The 21,318-nt window shown below is 44.0% G+C and overlaps 1 protein-coding gene across 5 annotated transcripts in view; it reads right to left on the bottom strand.

Moving 5' to 3' along the window:
* The window catches only part of abat (4-aminobutyrate aminotransferase), a 33,822-nt gene extending 24,948 nt beyond the window's left edge, over nt 1-8,874 (bottom strand). The window contains exons 1-4 of one of the 5 annotated variants that reach the window (XM_046036110.1): nt 8,777-8,874; nt 8,146-8,294; nt 7,976-8,032; nt 668-823 (exon numbers count right to left, since the gene is read on the bottom strand). In XM_046036110.1, coding sequence (XP_045892066.1) covers nt 668-737 — 70 coding nt within the window. In that variant the 5' untranslated portion in view covers nt 738-823; nt 7,976-8,032; nt 8,146-8,294; nt 8,777-8,874. Of the gene's footprint in view, nt 1-667; nt 824-7,975; nt 8,033-8,145; nt 8,318-8,776 lie in introns of those variants that run through there. The other 4 variants (XM_046036118.1, XM_046036129.1, XM_046036102.1 and 1 more) reach the window with 4 other exon arrangements.
* Nucleotides 8,875-21,318: the final 12,444 nt, after the last annotated feature.

The raw sequence follows: 21,318 nt of genomic DNA, 5'->3' as shown, positions 1-21,318 counted from the left end.
TTTTGGGGCCTTTTATGACTGATTTCCTACTCAGAGATTCTTGATAAATATGGACCCTGGGTTACTTTAGTCCCTAAAGTATCCCATCACCCAGTGACACTTTTGATAAAGGTCACTGACATCTACTAAATGGTTAAAGTGAACTAGTAAATCTGACCCAAACAGGTTGGCCTATTGATAATTGACAGGAGAGGGGACCTTTGAGACATCACTCAGTCATCAGCCTGTGAGAAGCGTACACACACATTGATAACAGCATCCTGCTTGAAGTCCGTCAAACATTTACGCTGATTACATAAGCTACTATATTTCCACTGAAACACTGTTTCATCGCTTTTATCCCTGACAACATCACAAGTATAATGATTTCATGTTTAGGGGTGATGTATAAGTGATCGAACGATGCTGCTTTCTCAGACTCTGCTGTTACTTGAGCACCTTGAGCATCCAGAATTTAAGACCAATGTGACGACTTGAAAAAGTGAACACTTGTAGTAAATGTAATAAAATGTTTGTACGTTATTTCATCAAGGCGAGGAAACAAAGTTCTTAAGCATGTAGTAAAGGAATAGGATGCACACTGTTCTACTAACTCGATATTTGTAGCAAAGCAACCTGCTAAAGTGGTCCATCCTGACCAGACTTAAAAGGATTTCTTTTAAATTACCTGGAGCACTGAGCCACAAGTTTTTCTGCAGAGAGAGAGCAAACTGACGGCTGATCAAGGAGGACGCCATGACAAAACTGTCAACAGACAGGAGGAGGTTTGAGAGAGAGGCAGCAGCTGCCCTCAGGGTCCAACGCCAAGTCTTCGCCAAATCACCTACAAAGACAGAGAGAGAACCAGGGGGCTGGGATTAATGACACTTAGCTATGAAGTGGAGAAGGGAAAGCCAATGGGGCTGTTAAGTATGATTCAAAGTTGCAAAATGTATTTATTAAAGTGTCTTTGTCTGACAGGTCTTTGTCACTGTAATTAGCGCAGTTTATTTCAGCAGTCAGGCGACTAGGAAAATCACAAACAAAATTCAAAGACTGGAATATTCAGACAACAAGGACTGTAAATGTAGAACGTTCTGACACAATGACATTCTACGTTTTGCTGCAGCTTGGCGTTGTAGTCAGTGGTGGCTGATCATTTGTGATAATTTCATAAACAGTGATTTTCTTATTTCAGACGCTGGTACCTTTTTTAAAACGACACTTAGGAGTGGCGGCAGACATCACTGTAGACAGGCAGCCCATATGAACGTTCCAAAAACAAAAGATTTAAGCCTTTTCTAATCTGCCACCTCGATGGTGAAGGTTCGGTTAAGTTCAGGCAAATAAAAATACTTGGTTTAGGTTACATACAGACAGTTGTTAAGGTTAAGAAGAAAGCTGCCTTCATGATTATTACAAACCAACACTGACTGTTAGTAGCAGACAGTATGCAAACTGCAGTCTCCAGTGTCCATGTTTGTCCACCTCACAATCAGTTGAAGTGTATGGTGTTGGGATATTATTGTTTCCTCTGTCCAAATGAATTCATTGGTGGCACTATTTACATTTACATTTACTCATTTAGCTGTCGCTTTTATCCAAAGCGACTTACAATTGCTATGTCAGGGGTCGCGCGCCTCTGGAGCAACGAGGGGTTAAGTGTCTTGCTCAGGGACACATTGGTGTCTCACAGTGGATTCAAACCCAGGTCTCTCACACCACAGGCATGTGTCTTATCCACTGACCCATCACCACCCGTTTAGAAGCTAAATGGCTCATAAAGGTGTGCTGGAAGCTATTCAACCTTCCAACAAGCAGTTCTGTTGGAGTATACTAGCAGCTTCAGTATAATCCAACATAAGTGCTTATCAGATAGTCAAACAGCATCCACCCCCACGCCCCTCCACACACATACACACAGACCTTTTTGAAATTGGAACAATTTAAAATCTAATTACAGCTGGTGGGTTTCAAAATGTATGCATTTTTGTTGACAGCTATGGCAGTACTTTTTTCATGATATAACACAAAACTGGTCAGAGTGAGGCAAAGAAAGGCATGGCTGTCTGCGCTCTCCACTCTCTCATCTTCCAGCTCTTATGTAATCCATGCAGCAGGAACAGGAACATTCCAGCTATCTGCTTTCACACAGGGAAGGAAACCCTGGTCTTTGGCATGCATGCAGCCAGACACACACAAACAAACACGAGGGTATACGCACATGCACGCACACACGCACGCACACAGCCGGTTTCTTGGCAACACCTCATGAACTGGACGAAACTGGTTTAGAGTGTGAGTTACACAAGACTGCATCGTCATATGCACAGGGAGGGTTATGTGTGGGGTGAGTATAATAAAGTGATGGAGCACTGCAGAAGGGGCACAGCGAGTTGGAACTGGGATAAACTGGAATCTGAACACAAAGGGAGTTTAACAAGTCGGGAGTCTGAAACAGACTCTTTTTATATCTAATTTGAAAAAAAGATTGGAAAAGGATTTCTGGTGCTGTGTTGGAGTTTTCAGTGGTCCTAACCATTGTACCTGGCCATGAGAAAGAATTGAACTGAAGCAAACGATTTTACTATCAAAGCACCACTGACATGAACACAGAATGTGATTTACATTATCTGGCTTTGTGCATTCATTTATTTACATTCATCAATTCATCATAAGTTCTGCTATACAGTGATGATGGGAAGGTTTGCCTTGTCTGATTTAGGGCCAGTTAATATGTCAGTTTGTTAGAAAAGAACTAGTTCATGGGCAAAAAGGGGGGGGGGGGTTCCAAAGCTGTTCGACCATCTGACAAGCATCTTTGTTGAAGCATACTAGCAGCAACAGAGAGATAGGATACAGGAAGTCAAGTGTGAGTAATAAAACCACAAGTTTGAGGACGTCAAAACACAAAACACTACATAGTGCTTTATTATTTAGGTTTTACAGCAAAACTATGTAAAATTGTTCACAGTCACGGTGATTGTAATTTGTAATCGAATGTAGGTCAGTCCTTACTGAACACAAAGTTCAACCAAGACAAAAAAATTTGCCGAAACATTTCTCCACTTGGAACGTTGCAGACAGTCATCAGACAAACTATTCACACCACATCAGCACAACACAATGTACAATTCTAAACGATACTGGAACTCAAATGCATCCACACATACCAAGCCATAGGGAAGAAATGCCGCAAACACACAGTGTTATGGCAGCATCAGTATCTCTTTTGTGTTTTCCCGCTCTTGTAAATGCCACAATAACTGATATTTTTATAATAATGGCTGAAAGGACAATGATGTCATTTGCTATGTTTCAAGGGCGTCCTTTCCACAAAACTGTAACAAACTGTAATGCTGTGGTTTGAGAGGACAAATTATAAATGTATTGTGTGCATAAACTGGAAAATCGCATCAAGAACAGATTGGGAATCGTAAGAACCATGATGCAGCAGGTGCAGCTGCCGCTCGCAAAATTTAAAGTTTAATTTAAACATTAATTGCATGAATGTATCTCTGAATTCTGTCCGACAAGACTGTAAACAACCTAAAACAAACGATGTTTTATTATTTAGATTCTATTTCTCACCTTATTTTTCCATGTCCACCTTCTCACATGTGAGCCGAGCACATTCTCTCCAAACACATTGTTTAGTAAAAAAGATCAGTTTATGTGTGGGAAAAGGCGTATACATGGTTTATGTGCGTACGCATTATTTATAGGCCCCACGACAGTACAGTGCAATGTAATGTATATTTGAGCATGACGAGTCAAAATGAAAGTTGACACCCAGGCAAGAGCAGTGTTCCATATTCACACAAAAACAAGACCAGGACACAGTGAAGATGAACGAGAACCAAGTTAAGAGCCCAGCTAACATAAAGAGGACATCTCCAACCTGTCACCATGGCAACAGCACAAGCACAAAAAGAAAAGAAAAGAGTCAAAGGGTTGTGTGTGCCTTGGTTTATAAAGAGAGAGCGAGCTGCACAGGAGTATTCAGATTCATATATAACAGGTACAGCATCCTGTACAGGGTCCATGGCCATAATATTGGTCCTACTATGCCCGTCCAAAACAAAACAAAACAAGAAGCAAGGCGGGTTGTGATTAAACACAGAAAACATCAAGGTCGTGGGAAACTCTAACGCTAGCTCATCACACATTATCTGACCCGTGCAACCAATTCTGCAGTGAGTTTGGCTAGATGTGATCCGGATCTGGTGTTGTCCTTTTTAGTATTTAGTATCTTAGCAGTTGTTGGCACAAGCACAGAAAAAACACCTGCTTCATAGTAAACCAGCTCACTCTGGTACTGTTGTAATGTTTATGGCTGCTTTAATGAGCAGTGCAAGAAATCAGCTATCCTGTCCTCTATTGACCTGAAATTGCATTGACAAAAAGACTGTTGTGTAACCACAGCTGCAGTATTGCGTTATCGAACACTGGAGCTGGTAGACTCCACAGCCGGGCTACTTGGTCTGCAGGCGCTTGACCGACACAACAGTGCTTGTGACAGAGGTGCATATTTCTGTTCTGAGAGCCTGGAAATGGATTGAGAAATGTTTAAGACTCTGAATACTGACGCATCAAAATGGCAATATGAGAAGCAAAATGGGACAACATTAAAATGGGCAAAATTGTCTTAATTCATTAACCAAGCAGTCACAACGGCCAGGATCTGGACCTGCTAGGGAGACTGGGATACAGTCTTGTCACATGAAAAAGGACAGTGTAAAATGAAATCTAAATTATTTGCAGAGGCTGATTTATTTCCACTAAGCCATTCTCAAATTTGGGGTCAACCCCACATGGGGTCACGATGCAGATGAAGGTGATGGAGCTTTCTGAAATATTTATGTTGTTCATAAATTTGTATTGTAAAAAGAAAATGTTTGGAGCATGCTCTTGAAAAAATGATACCAAAAGTAGGTGATATTATGTTCTTGATTCTCTACCTGCTAGGTTGATGAGCTTTTTGGGACTTAAAAAGACATACTTCTAGAGCTGCTTTGCTCATCAGATCACTCTGATAACACATTTCTCTAGACATACAATAGGGAGTTTAAACCTTGGTAACTAGCAATACGTGTCAGGTCACTCACTAAATGGAGTGCAGCTACATATTTGTGGACATCTAATAGGATATCTATTCCTTAACGGAAAGTCCAGTGAAGAAATGTCAATCGAAGCAGTAATTCAATGAGAATGTGTGTGAAAATGAACATGGGATAAGAAAAGATGGTTTCTTTAGCTGACCTAAAGGGTTTCACTGGTACCCTGCTGGACCCTCAGCAGTGTGCCAGGTCAGTGGATGATGCAGTCATCATGGGACTGCACTACATCCTTCAACACCTTGATTGGGACATATGTAAGGATCCCATTTGTGACCTTCAGCTCAGCATTCAACACCATCATCATAGAAATTATGTACGCCTCCAGAGAACAGGAAACAGGCATGGGAAAATCACTGCAGACCTATCACCTATCAACACAACGTGCATCATACATTGTCAGCTACACTGTCTTGCGAAGCGAATCACTCACGTCCCAGATAAAAGTTATCCTTTAACTCAACACTGTCAATGAATATGTATTTGTTGCAGTGTCTGACCTGTTATATATTTTATTTGATACAGTATGTTAGAAAAATTAAAACAAATCACCACTCCAAAACTGTCACATTCTTAATATTGTTTGTGGTGAAAATAAAAACTGTTGTCATGAAGATACCAAATACAATGATTCCAACAGTTAGTGTTTAGTTAAACATTTCCCATCATGTGTCTGTAACACCTTGTTCTTAATGGCACATGGCGTAAAGTTAAGTTAACATGTTGACGTGATAAAAATCACGAGCTATTATGTTGACGCGACAAACATCACGAGTTAACGCGACAAACATCACGAGTTAACGCAACAAACAGCATGAGTTAACATGTTAACATGATAAACATCATACAAGTTAACATGACAAATATCACGAGTTAACATGTTGACACGACAAACAGCACGAGTTAACATGTTAACATGATAAACATCATACAAGTTAACATGACAAATATCACGAGTTAACATGTTGACGCAACAAACAGCATGAGTTAACATGTTAACATGATAAACATCATACAAGTTAACATGACAAATATCAAGAGTTAACATGTTGACGCGACAAACAGCACGAGTTAACGCGACAAACATCATCAGAAGTTAACATGACAAACAGCACGAGTTAACGCAACAAACATCACGAGTTAACGCGACAAACATCATCAGAAGTTAACGCAACAAACATCACAAGTTAACATGTTAACGCAACAAACATCACAAGTTAACATGCTGACATGACAGACATCACAAGTTAACATGCTGACGCGACAGACATCACGAGTTAACGCGACAAACATCATCAGAAGTTAACGCAACAAACATCACGAGTTAACATGTTAACGCAACAAACATCACAAGTTAACATGCTGACGCGACAGACATCACGAGTTAACATGTTAACGCGACAGACATCACGAGTTAACATGTTAACGCGACAGACATCACGAGTTAACGCGACAAACATCATCAGAAGTTAACGCAACAAACATCACGAGTTAACATGTTAACGCGACAGACATCATCAGAAGTTAACGCAACAAACATCACGAGTTAACATGTTAACGCGACAGACATCACGAGTTAACGCGACAAACATCATCAGAAGTTAACGCAACAAACATCACGAGTTAACATGTTAACGCGACAGACATCATCAGAAGTTAACGCAACAAACATCACGAGTTAACATGTTAACGCGACAGACATCACGAGTTAACGCGACAAACATCATCAGAAGTTAACGCAACAAACATCACGAGTTAACATGTTAACGCGACAGACATCACGAGTTAACGCGACAAACATCATCAGAAGTTAACGCAACAAACATCACGAGTTAACATGTTAACGCAACAAACATCACAAGTTAACATGCTGACGCGACAAACATCACAAGTTAACATGCTGACGCGACAGACATCACGAGTTAACATGTTAACGCGACAGACATCACGAGTTAACATGTTAACGCGACAGACATCACAAGTTAACATGTTAACGCGACAAACATCACAAGTTAACATGTTAACGCGACAAACATCACGAGTTAACGCGACAAACATCATCAGAAGTTAACGCAACAAACATCACGAGTTAACGCGACAAACATCATCAGAAGTTAACGCAACAAACATCACGAGTTAACATGTTAACGCAACAAACATCACGAGTTAACATGCTGACGCGACAGACATCACGAGTTAACATGTTAACGCGACAGACATCACGAGTTAACATGTTAACGCGACAGACATCACGAGTTAACATGCTGACGCGACAAACATCACGAGTTAACATGCTGACGCGACAGACATCACGAGTTAACATGCTGACGCGACAGACATCACGAGTTAACATGCTGACGCGACAGACATCACGAGTTAACATGTTAACGCGACAGACATCACGAGTTAACATGTTAACGCGACAGACATCACGAGTTAACATGTTAACGCGACAGACATCACAAGTTAACACGTTAACGCGATAAACATCATGAGTTAACATGCTGACGTGACAGACATCATGAGTCACTCTGTAACTCTGCTGTACAGCCGTCAGTGTTTATGTAGTTCCGACAACTCCAACACAGTGAGACGTCTTCTCTCTAACAGATCGTAGCTTGTTAACTTCAGGAGTCTCATTCTCCAGTTAATCAATAAGTTAAGATGATCAGCTGTATAGTTCTGAAACGGGACCCTCAGTATTTGGATCAAGTAGCTTGTGAAAGATAAAGTGTCCCAAATTTAGAAGGCTGCAGCTGCTATGGGTTTGGACTCAGTATTGGCAGATTGCAACCTAGTTTAAAAGGACTGAACTGGAATATTGGTCCTGCCAAGGCCTCTTAACTTGTTCTGTAAAATGAAATGATTAAACTCCTTACTTGCTGATTGCTGTTTTCCAATGTGGGTCCAGGGACCTCCAGAAGTCCTTAATTGAGCTGAAAGGGGCCCAAAAACACAATGAGCAATAATTTATTTTTTGTATGTCATTTAATGATAAAGTATTAACTGCTCTTTAAATACTTGTATTTCACTGTGTTCATTACTCAACCTATGCGGAAGGTTGAGTTCCAGCTACATCTTCAGGCTTGTGTTATTAAAGAGATACATGCTGGACTAATGGCTGTAAGGAGGAACGTTTCAGCTTGGGATCCAAAGGCAGGACCTTCACGTTCCTTCTCCTTCTGCGCTCTGGAAACACTGATCAGAAAGCGGCTTTTCATCTGAGCCCACATCAACACGTTCACACATTAAAGAGAACTCGTGCATTTAAATGATTTCGGCATTTTTAACTCCTTCAAAGGGGTGCTGTTTGAACCAGTGTTTTTCGCGTGTCTGCTTTTCTGCAAAATCTGGTTCCGACTAGATCTGACTGGCTCACACACAGGATTATTTTAGGTCGGTTAGTAGAATTCTAACCAAACTCTTACAAATAGATAGCCTATTGGTAATAGTTTGGTTAGATTTCTATGGGCTATGTTCGGTGGAGACAGATGCTTTCCTGACGTGGACGCTGCAAACCGCTGCGCATCACGATGCTGGAGCCGCTCAGCAGCAGACAGTCGCCGAAATGAGCGAGCGAGAGTCGGTGCGACATGACAGAGATCTGATCCGAGCAACTCGCTGCAGACCCGGCACTGCATACACAGCCTGTCCCTGACAGAGTCTTTGAGAACCCTTACCGAGGATCCAGCGACGGCAGCAGGATGTGCGCGTAGGTCCCCGGAGCACAGGTCGCCAGCAGCGCGAAGTCTGTCTGTCTCCGGTCTGTGCAGCCAGGCCTGTTCTCTTGCAGGAGGAGGGGCTTATTCTCTCTCCCTCCCCTCTGTTTTAAACCAATCTTTATTTGTATTCAGAAACAAGGGACGGCGGAGAATGCAGATGTGTTAGGTTTTAGTCTGGATTGCAATCAAATCACTGAGCATTCTCCAAAATTCGTGACAACGTGGAATGAACACGAAAACTACACAAACAATGAATTAGGCTACAATAAAGCCAGGTTAAATTGTAAATGATCAGGCAAGTACACTGTGTGAAGAACGCAACGTGATGCAACTTTGCCCCTATTCATTTGATGTTCTGAAATATGATTGCTGTTTATATCAGCAAGAAGGTTCTCTTGAACCAGCCAGCCAGCTGAGGCCTTTCTGGGGCTGGAGCTGTGGAGTCTGGGACTGTGGAGTCCTGAGCTGGAAGTCTGGGGCTTGGATCTAAAATGGATTTCTTTATTTTCCTTTGAATGAAGGTGATGCCCCAAACATTAACGAGTACAAAGATTTAATTTTAATAGTACTCATACTGTCACACCCTAGCTCCTGATATCCCAGATACTTGTTTGAACATTCTTAGACACAATCACACTGTTGTTAGATGTAGAAATACTACCAGAGCAACCCTTTTCTTTCAAGGGAAAGAAAAGAAAACATTCAAGGGAAAACTTTTTGCCGAACTAAAAGCTGCAAATCAATCAGTGTGCTTCAGTATCTGTTTTTCGCTTGGATGTTTATTCTATTTTTAACATTCTGTTCCCTTGGAAGTTTGCTTTTCTCAAAGAGTGCGTAAGTTTGTAGCCCTGAGAGTATGATTTACCAATGTGTCTGTGTGTGTCTTGTGTCTCTCAGTATTGTGTCTACAGATGAGTGTGACACCTGACTGACAGGGCTGTGCCCTGAGAGTACTGATCAGAGGAATGAGAAGAGAACACATAGAGAGACCAAGGGAGAAAGAGGAAACAGTGGCAGCAGTAGGCAATGTGGTGGGCCTGGGCAATGTGTGGAGATTCTGCTAAAAGAACGGATGTGAGCTGGATCACACAGTCAATAATAATAATAATAATAATAATAATAATAATAACAATAATAATAATACATTTTATTTCTATAGTACTTTTCAGGACCATCAAAGACATTTTACAGTAAAAACAAAAGTTATGTACATTTAAAACAAATAATAAACATAAATAGCAAAATATACAATATATGAACAGGTGATGTGGTCATGGGTGCGTGTGTGGGTGAGGAGGCGGGTCCGTTTTGGATATATTCAGTTTATTTAGGGCTTTGGCGGGTGAACCATAGAGGATGCTATTGCAGTTGCATCCTAGACCTAGACCGAGAATAAGGTCTTCACACGTAAAGGTAATCATCCGTTATTGATGTCTTTATCACATCTACAGTCTATCAAGAACCGGAATAGTTGGAAAAGAAATTAAAATCTGTGAGACAAAGGGTATGTGGATCATGTAAAAAGGAAAAGGAAGTCAATAGTAAAAAGTCCTCACTAATTGTATTCACTATATATGAAATGATTACTAGTCGGTGTAAAATTGACCTGGTAAAGGGCAACATGTATTTGTACTTGTTATGTAATTTGCAATTGAATGTTCATCTATCGGCATAAATACATTGAACTGATAAAGTTGTGGTTCGACTCTCTCAGATCATGCGACACGTTCAGGATGCCTTCAGAACATTCTTGTTCCCCTCCTCTGATCCTCTGATTAGCACTACCATCAGGTCAAAAATAGTTAATGACACTCTCATCAGCCTCCGCTGCACTTTGTGTTTGGTGCTAATTAGCAAAGGTTAGTTTTCTAATATGTTAATTTAGCATGGTGAGCAGATTATACCTGTGAACATTAGCAGATAAGCATTATTGTGGGCATGTTAGCAATTAGTTTATTATTAGCTTTTTATTTACTGCAATGTTCTTTCACATCCAAAGCCAAAAAAAGTTCATGCACCCTCCCCACCTAGCAAAAGTGGATTCAATTTTTATCAATCATTAACAATACAGGCTACTGAAATAAACAAGATTCAGGTTTGCCATATAGCCACCAGAACATTTTTGTTTGTTTATGTCACCACATAAATCATATTCATGCAACAGGTCTGCTCAACATCCACAACCCCCCTGAAGTGGCTCTAAGCTCCCCAGTTTGAGAAGCACAGCCTTACTGTCTCTTTGCTGTGCAGTGTGGCCCACTCTTCCTGCTGGAGAGTGTGATTGGTCAGTACCCACACGAGGGCGCCATCACTTGGTGGACTGGTCTGCCCACTGGCACAGGATAATCACATCATTTCCGGTTAACGAGAAACACTTCCCAAATGTGAATATCAAATACTGTAGTTATTCTCTATGTGTTTGTTTTTAAATAGGTTGAGCAAATGGACTAGTACTGAAAATGTATTTCTTTGGCATAAGGTTTATTTTTGTTTAACTGATCAAAAACTAAGGAACCACTAAGTCTTATGAAAGGACAATACTATACTTGAAGCAGGGCTCATCCCATAATAAGAAACTACCATGTCTGAAGCAGCTGTACAGTTGGAGACAAAATAGAAACAATGTGAATACAGCCATAGATGGTGATATCGATTATCAGTAACCTGTGTGTTTTGTTGTAACTGTTCCTTTTTGTCTGGGGTCCCATAATAATTATAATTATAATAATTGCAAAGTCAAGGTCTAACAATCCAAATGGAAGTAATGTGATATGCAGGTTTACAAGCAATTCTCGAGGGACTAGGGACATACATGAAATATCAGGCTGACAAAATTGTTAACTATGGGGGATTCATCTTAAACATGCACAAATGAGATCCTTTAGATAAAGTGGCTGTGTCTCAGGAGGTAGAGTGGGTTGCCCGTTAATCAAAAGATTGGTAGTTCAATCGGCTCCTCCAGGCTGCATGTTGAAGTGTCCTTGGGCTGAACCCCCAATAGTGGCTGTTCCACCAGTGTGTGAATAGTGAATGCAATGTAGTGTAACAGCACTTTGAGTGGTTGCAAAGACTAGAAAGGTGCTAAACAAATACAGAGCCTTCACATTTACATAAATGGGACTAAATCAGCTTAGAGCGGTTCCTTTAATGCTAATTAAATGTTCCAGTCCCTGTAATAGGATGTGATGGTCAGTGGCGTCGAATGCAGCACTAATGCACTCTAAATCCTGACTGAAATTCCTCAAATAAACTATTGTAATGTAGACAGTAACACAGTTTGGTGACTGCTTTCTCAAGAATCTTAGAGTCCTTAGAGAAAGGGAAGGTTAGACACAGGTCTATGGTTGGCTAAAACCCCTAGATTAAGTGTGGGTTTTTTAAAGAAGAGGTTTATTTACAGCTACAGCTAAGGACTGTGGTACAGCTGGCAAATGGTAGTTGACTTTTAGTATAGATCAACAAGTTATTTTAACAGGGGTTATGTTCCCCCTCACAGTGACTCATTTTGTGTTTGTTTTGACTTCTATTGTGCTTCTCTGAAAAGGAATGTCAATAAACAGCCAGCAATTATGTATATTTACTTCTTTCCACCTGCTCATTAAGTAGTTTGCTTAAAGAACCATTTATTCTGAAAATTTTATAAAGAACCATACTGTATTGAACCAGCTTGGTCCACAAAAAACTTTTTTTAATGGTTCCTTAAAGAACTATGCTAAAGTTTTCCATTTCCATTTTCCATTTTCTGATGGTTCCCCTTCGAGGGAACTCAAACTGCGTTGGTTACGACACTATGGGAACGCCTCTAGGCGTAGCAGGTCTGAACGTGAATGAAATCACTCCGATCCTATTGGTTTGTTGCTAGAACGGTAAATTGCGACGGAATAACCGGAGGAGTATAAAACACACCTGTACACACTCTGTACACTATTCAGCAGGCGCTCTGTACGTTGTTTGAAGAAAGCTCCAGTCCTACAAGCAGTGTGTCTTACCTGAAGAAGAAGTCTACCAGCATGTCCGGCAACCAGAAGTGCAGAAGGTGTGTTTTTCCTTGCCCTCGGTGCATCACGGATGGAGATTCTCATGAGATGTGTGTCTCATGTTTGGGGATGGAGCACGCCCGGGCAGCTCTCAGCCATTGCGAAGCCCTTTCCATGCAGGTACTGAGGTCCCGCATGGCTCTCTTTTCCAAGGATGGCCGGATGTGTTCTCCCTGTGGTGCGGGCCCTGCGGCCGCTGAGGCAGCCCGGTGGCTTCACTCATGGGGTTCACAGCGTGATCTGTCGGAGGGTTTCGGGACGGCTGAGGCTTTTTCCCGACCTTCATCCGCTGGCTCCGACGCTTCCTTTCCTCGTTCGGGAGCCCGTTTCTCGGCTTCTCCCGCTTGTGGTTTGGATCCGGAGACGCTGCAGCAATCCGAGTCCGAGGAGGTGGACGTGCTCAGCATAGTGGACGATGACTTCCGGGTGTCGGAGCGGTGTCATCAGGCAGCGCCCGACTATGACGAGCTGCTGGAGGTGGTGACTAGAGCCGTGGCTAAGCTCAACATCAACTGGCCACAGAAGGAGCAGACACCACAGGCTAATGGTAAGCTTGATGAAAGGTTTCTTAAGCACCACGCGCCGCCTCCACGCCGGTCTCTGCCATTCTTTCCTGATTTACATGATGAACTGAGTAAATCATGCGGCAGACCCTTCTCTACACGGCTTTCCACACCCCGATCACTAAACTACAGTAATGTGATGGGGGTTACCTCGGGTGGAGGATGCGCTTGCGAGCTATCTCTCCCCTCAACTTGCGTCCTCCCTGGAGAAGCCGGCATTAGCCTCCAAGCCATGTCGCACCACATCTATGCTCGTGGGGAAGGCGTACATGGCAGCGGGCCAGGCAGGTGCGAGCTTGCACACCATGGCGGTGGTTCAAGCCTACCAAGCCGACCTGCTACAGGAGATGGTTCAGAGGGGGGGTCCCTCTGAGGAGGAACTGGCGGAGCTTCACAGAACCACGGACCTGTCTCTCCGGGCCACCAAAGAAACAGCCCGCTCCATTGGCCGGTCCATGTCAGGACCATGCCAGGCGTAGGTCCCTTCCCTCTATGAGCTCCTACCGAGGGGAGAGGAAGTAGAGTGTCGCTTCTTGGGGGCCCCCCCGAGGAGGCGGTGGTTCTTGGGGCGTTGGCTGAGGCCCCCTTCGAACCCCTGGAGTCAGCTGAGGCTAAGCACTAGACCTTCAAGATGGTCTTTCTCCTTGCTATCACCTCTCTGAGGAGGGTGGGGGATCTCCAGCCTTCTGAGAGACGCGATCCGAGGACCGTCATCCAGTCCCGACGGAGCTCAGGGAAGAGGTCCTGAAGACCGGGGTAGGGTAGTCTTTTCTCCCCTCCCGCCCCCCCCCCCCCACCCCCCCCGGAGGCCGACCGAGATCCCCTCCGCCGTGGCAAATGGTGATGTTATCCCGCCATTTACACATTCGGGACGCACCTGCCACCATCGAGTCCACGACGGACTGCCTGCCCCGAGGGTCTGCAGTCAGGCAACGTCCAGACTCACTCACCGTGGATCTTCGGCGGCTCTCCCCTGCCGTTCTGGGTCTTCAGGGGTCCACCAGAAGATCACACGAGACACCGACCACCAGCCCCGACGAACATTTCTCCGTGGGTCCTGCGCACTGCCATAGATGGGTATCGACTACAGTTAGCTACCCGCCCTCCAAAATTCAACGGGGTGGTTTGGACTGTGGTCCGCCCGGAGCAAGGTCCGGTGTTGGGACAGGAAGTCCTTACTCTGCTGAGGAAAGGGGCCGTGGAACGTGTCTCCCACATCCAACGCACATCCAATCCGAGGATTGGATCGTCACGATAGATCTAAAGGACGCCTATTTCCACGTCTCCATCCGTCCTTCTCACAGGAAGTTCCTGAGGTTCGCCTTCGGGGCTTAACAGTATTGGGTTCTTCCATTCGGCCTGGCACTTTCCCCTCGCACATTCACCAAGTGTATGGATGCAGCACTGGCCCCCCTGAGGCTCCAGGGCATCCGGATCTTCAACTACATCGACGACTGGCTCATCCTAGCGAGAGTTGGCTGAGGCTCAACGCAAAGAAGAGTGTGCTGGCGCCCACCCAACGGACTACGTTCCTAGGGGTAGTATGGGATTCGACAACGATGCGGGCACAATTGTCAGATCCTCCTGTGGTCCCAGCAGAGGTTACTGTCACTCAGGGCGATGTATCTCCCGGGGACGCAGAATCAGGGAGCAGACCTGCTGTCGATGCAGGGGCTGAGGCCCGGGGAATGGAGACTTCACCCCGAAGTGGTGGAGCTCTTGTGCGGAGAGTTCGGCCCCATAGACGTGGATCTGTTTGCGTCTCAAGAGACTACGCACTGCCCGCTATGGTTTTCTCTCGTTCCTCCAGCCCCATTGGACCGTCTGGACGCCATGGTACATTCGTGGCCGAGGCTACGTCTGTACGCTTTTCCCCCAGTCGCTCTGCTCCCGGGGGTTCTGGAGCAGGTCCGCCAGGACAATGTCGGCCTACTGCTCGTAGCCCCGTTCTGGCCAACCCGGGTGTGGATCTCGGACATCATGTCGCTCCTGGACGGCCCGCCGTGGCAGGTACCTTTGAGGAGAGACCTGCTGTCCCAGGTGCCGGGCCGGGTTCTTCACCCTTGCCCCGCCGTATGGCGACTGTGGGTCTGGCCCCTGAGGGGGCACAGTACCTAGAGGCGGGTCTAACAGCCGGAGCAGTCGAGACCCTCCTCAGCTCCAGGGCCCCGTCCACACGGAGGATGTGCGGTCTAAAGTGGAGTGTTTTCTCCACTTGGTGTAGGGAGCAGTCGGTGGACCCTGTTACCTGCCCAGTGGTTCAGGTACTTGAGTTCCTCCAGGACCGGTTCTCTGCTGGTCTTTCCCCTTCCACCCTCAAGGTGTACGTGGCAGCTATTTCATCTTTCCACGCCCCTCTGAGGGAGGGGTGTTTGGGGAAACTTCCCTTGGTTGTACGTTTCCTCCGTGGTGCCCGGACTCGGCCCAAGGTTCCCACTTGGGATCTGGCGGTGGTTCTTGGGGCGTTGGCTGATGCCCCCTTCGAACCCCTGGAGTCAGCTGATGCTAAGCACTTGACCTTCAAGATGGTCTTTCTCCTTGCTATCACCTCTCTGAGGAGGGTGGGGGATCTCCAAGCGCTTTCGGTTTCCCCGCAAAGCCTGGAGTTTGCCCCGGGGAATATTAGGGCTATCCTGCACCCACATCCAAGATACATCCCTAAAATGCCTTCTTGTGCGGCAGGGTCCACAGTGGTGCAGGCATTTTATCCTCCACCTCATGTGACGGCGGAGGACGGGAGACTTCATCTGCTCTGCCCTGTCAGAGCACTGAGTATTTACACTCTGAGGTCCTCCCGTTGGAGGAAGGCTGACCAGCTGCTAGTGTGTTTTGGGTCTCCCAGGGCTGGGCTCCCTGCATCCAAACATACTATTAGCAACTGGATTGTTCAGACTATTTCCCTGGCCTATCAGGTGCGCGGTTTGCCTTCACCTGTGGCTGTCCTTTCCGGGGCCTCTTTGCAGGATGTTTGTGTAGCGGCTGGCTGGGCCACTCCGCACACATTCATTCGGTTTTACAGTCTTGACCTTCCTTCGGCACCTGGCACTCGTGCAAATGTAAATGTAAATGCTCCGTACTTGTATAGCGCCTTTCTAGTCTTTTCGACCACTCAAAGCGCTTTTACAGTACATCTGCATTCACCAGTCATACACATTCATACACTGAGCCTAAGTGCTCAAACGGAAACTAACATTCACACACATTCATACACTGGCGGAACAGCCGCCAGGGGCAAATCGGGGTTCAGTATCTTGCCCAAGGACATTTCGACACGCAACCAGGGGGAGCCAGGGATTGAACCGCCGACCTTCCGATTAACGGCCAACCCGCTCTACCTCGCGCTCTCCTCTTCGTCATGCCACTTTATTGCACACTGGGGCAGGCAGGGTTTTCGGCACGGTTTAGTGGGTATCTCGTTCCCATAGTGTCGTAACTGACGCACCTCTCTCCCCGCCTGAAGCGCCTGCTTCATAGTTTAAGCTAATGATGAGTGTGTACAGGTGTGCTTTATACTCCTCCGGTTATTCCGTCACACCTTACCGTTCTAGCAACAAACCAATAGGATTGGAGTGATTTCATTCACGTTCAGACCTGCTACGCCTAGAGGCGTTCCCATAGTGTCGGAACCGATGCAGTGTCTCGTTCCCCTTCTCAGGGAACCAGGGTTACATATGTAACCCGAGACGTTCTTAAGCAACCCCCAAAGGTTCCTCAAAGAAACATTTGCAGGAATGTGTTTTTAAAGAACCACTAAAAATGGTTCTTCTAAGCCATCACTCCAAAGAACCTTTTTTTCGTTCCAGTTAGCACATGTTATGTTAGTAAATACAGATTGACTCATGCTGTTCTGCACCTTTCAGACAACAATACGATACTCTGCAGAAGAGCTCTTCAGTTGCTGCGTTCATCTTCACTGAGATTGTTTCAGTTATTTCAGCTCCTGGTTTCATTGGTGATTGCGCTTCCAGTTTTAAAAAACTGCCCACCTTTGTTTTGGAATGCTTTCCTGTGAACCAGTGAGTGAACAATCTTGTGCAAATTTAACTAACTACATATAATTCATATTTGGGCCCAGCCAGGCTGCCTGTTTCCAGGCTGCTGGTTGTAGCTTCACATTTAGTGCACAGCGATGACAGTAATCTGTAAGAGAGTGACTGAAATGTCAAAATATTCCTTTAACCATAGATTATTTTCCATAACCACCATCATTACATAACTGTAATCATTCTGTAATTGCCATGCGCAGATATTGTAAAAAGAAATAATTTAATAAACACTTTCATCATTAAAAAAAATAATGATTTTGCAGAATCACCCAATATCAGTGTACATGTCTGGCTATAGAGTTGCTAATTTTAGTTCCTCTGCCTTTGTTCATGTACGTAACAATATCCGTCAAGATATTCAGTGAGAGGAGAGATGTTTTGGGAACACTTCGTGACGATAAGCTTTTGAGCTTATTGACCCGTTTTGACAATAATATGAATTGTATTTAATTAATGTATTGTATTAACCCCATGCGGGACACAGCACAGAACACATGCTTTTTATTTAGGTTATTTCAAATAACAGTGTAGCTATAACTGCTGTAACAATATGCAGTAAGTTCATTTTGTTATTCCCAAGACTGACTTCGGATAATACACATCAGGATAATACACCAGTCAAAAAATCTGCAGCAACTGCGTGATGCTATGATGCTATCATGTCAATATGGACCAACGTCTTTGAAGAATGTTTCCAACACCTTGTTGAAAGTATGCCATGAAGAATTAAGGCAGTTCTGAAGGCAAAAGAGGGTCCAACCCGGTACTAGGGTGTACCTAATAAAGTGACTGGTGAGTGTGCAGTGGCAGACAAAAGCATGCACTACAGTATTTCCACTCTGCTCTGTGAATGTTTACACAGTGTGTTCAATAAAAAATATAATTGTTTGTGTGGTATTAGTTTAAGCAGACAATTTGATGAAAATCAGACCACATGTTGTGACCAATTTATGCAGAAAGGGTTCACATACTTTTTCCTGTGACTGTAAATTACATATTATATATGATATAAAGATCTGATTCTGATAAGTTATGATATGTGTCCCATACTTGTCAATCCTTTTGATTTCTCTGTCCCTCTCACAGCTGTTCTGGAGTTTCAGTTCCCACGATTTTTCCCATCATGATGAAATATCAAAATCTGCCCATCCACTATTAGAAACAGTGTCACTGCTGTTTGTAATTGTGTTTTAAATTAAGTACTTATTCCACATATTTGGCAGTTGGGATTCTGCAAGACGCCTTTGTTCTTGGACAATGACAATCAATAACGAAGAATCAATAAAGAGTGACAGAGACGAGTGCACACACACACACACACACACACACACACACACACACACACACATACGAATGCATCTCAAAAGATTTGAATAGATTTTTCCGTCATTTTGTTCAAAATTTGAAAGTTTCATATATTGTAGAATCATTACACAAAAAGTTAAATATTTGAGGCCTTTTAGTCTAGTTTTAGTCTTGATGATTAGGGATGATTACAGCTCAAATCAAAAATCCATTGCTCAATATTAGAATATTAGAATAAAGAATGTATGATACAGAAATGCCAGTCTGAGAAGAGCATTTCATCTCTCATTCTGGTTCAGTACACAACAACAATCACCGAGAAGACTTCTGACTTAACAGTTGTCCAGAAGACACTCACTGACCCCCTACACAAGAAGGGCTTTTTTCACCTACATAATATTGTAAAAATCAGGAACATCCTGTCTAAAAATGATGCAGAAAAACTGGTCCATGCATTTGTTACTTCTAGGCTGGATTACTGCAATTCTTTATTATCAGGCTGCTCGAAAAAGTCCATTAAGACTCTTCAGCTGATCCAGGATGCTGCAGCACGTGTTCTGACAGGAACCAGGAAAAGAGATCACATTTCTCCTGTTTTAGCTTCTTTGCATTGGCTTTCAGTAAAATCCAGAATAGAATTTAAAATCATTCTTCTTACCTACAAAGCTCTTAATGGTCAGGCACCATCTTATCTTAAAGAGCTCATAGTACCTTACTACCCCACCAGAGCACTGCGCTCCCAGAATGCAGGGTTACTTGTGGTTCCTAGAGTCTCCAAAAGTAGACTAGGAGCCAGAGCGTTCAGCTATCAAGCTCCTCTCCTGTGGAACCAGGTTCCAGTTTGGGTTCAGGAGGCAGACACCATCTCCACCTTTAAGAGTAGGCTTAAGACTTTCCTCTTTGATAAAGCTTATAGTTAGGGCTGGCTCAGGTAGTCCTGAACCATCCCTTAGTTATGCTGCTATAGGCCTAGACTGCCGGGGGATTTCCCATGATGCACTGAGCTCCTCTCTCCTCTACTTTCTCTCCCTCTGTATGCAACCTTATCCCATTATTGCATGTTACTAACACAACTTCTCCCCTTTCTGGTAGTCTTGTGCTCTCTCGTCCCTCTCCTCTCTCCTATCACTTCCTGCAGGTTTTCTGGCTCTGGAGCTGTGGAGTCTGGATCTGTGGCTGCGGGTCTCCTGCTGCCCCTGTGTTCCTGCTCGACACCCTCTGCTGCAACGACTATTGTTGCTAGTCTTATTGTTATTATTGTTATTATAATCATTAACATTACGATGGTTACCATTAACACTATTATACATATCTGTACCATTTTTCATTTAGTTTATAGCAACATTACCTTCACTGTCTGTACCTCTGTGTGTATATTGTGTAGGCTGCCTCCCTCCCCTCTCTCTCTCCTTACATCTCTCTCCCTCTTTCTCTCTCTTTCTCTCTCTCTCTCTCTCTCTCACCCCAACCGGTCCAGGCAGATCCCACCCTGAGCCATGGTTCTGCTCGAGGTTTTCGTCCTCTTAAAAGGAAGTTTTTCCTTGCCTCTGTCGCCTAGTGCTTGCTCTTGGTGGGAACTGTTGGGCTTCTGTAAATATCATCACAGAGTACGGTCTAGACCTGCTCTTTTATGAAAAGCGCTGTGAGATAACTGTTGTTGTGATTTGGCGCTATATAAATAAAATTGAATTGAATTGAATTCCCCCAAAACGCTACACTATACAAGTTGCTATAAAAACTTACCTTTCAGCCAAAAGGCATCTGCAGGCTATTAAGAAACTTGGTTTAAAAAAACCGCTGCATTGCTTTCCTCCAAAATGGACAGGTTACCTAACACTTTGTGAAGCTAAATAATAAGATGTATGTTTTGAAATCATGTTAATCATAACAGTTAGAATTAGCAGTTAAATTTGAATACAACCGCTGAAAGAGTATTCAGTCTTTATGTCTTTACCCCAAAATAAGGTTTAAAAAGCCTTTCTTTCTTACGGGAGGGGCGGGTAAATCGCTATCTTTGGTGTTACAAGCTTTCCCTATTAAGTAAGGTTAATCAGGATTCTTGAAGTGGCGTTTCTCTGATATTAAAACTTTTCTGGCGTTGGTCGATGCACCGTCCTGGCGCGACGCAAGACATGGAAAGTTCTTCTTCTTCTTCTACTGGCTTTCCGGCAGACTAGATGCCTTACGGCATATTGCTGCCACCCACAGTTCAGTCTCGGTATCGCTTTATAGCACCTTCATTCTCAGAGGGCTAATCCTGTTGCAGATATAAAATCCATGACTGCTTCCACTATCCTTGATTGGTTCTCATGAGGATTCAAAATATCTCTCAATGTCACTGCTTGTAATCCATCTCCTGATACCTCAGAATAAAGTTGTTCTCTTTGCCTTTTATACTGTTGACATTCCATAAACACATGATTAACAGTCTGTTGTTGATTGCAGGTTCTACAGAGCCCATCCTCATGTTTGCCTATCTTCGCTAGATCCCATGCAAATCCACAGTGTCCCAGCCTTAGTCTTGTCATAATTACAGCTTGTCTTCTGGA

The sequence above is a fragment of the Micropterus dolomieu genome, linkage group LG02 (assembly GCF_021292245.1).
Source record: "Micropterus dolomieu isolate WLL.071019.BEF.003 ecotype Adirondacks linkage group LG02, ASM2129224v1, whole genome shotgun sequence".
NCBI lineage: Eukaryota > Metazoa > Chordata > Actinopteri > Centrarchiformes > Centrarchidae > Micropterus > Micropterus dolomieu.
This window is presented reverse-complemented; position numbering and strand designations above follow the sequence as displayed.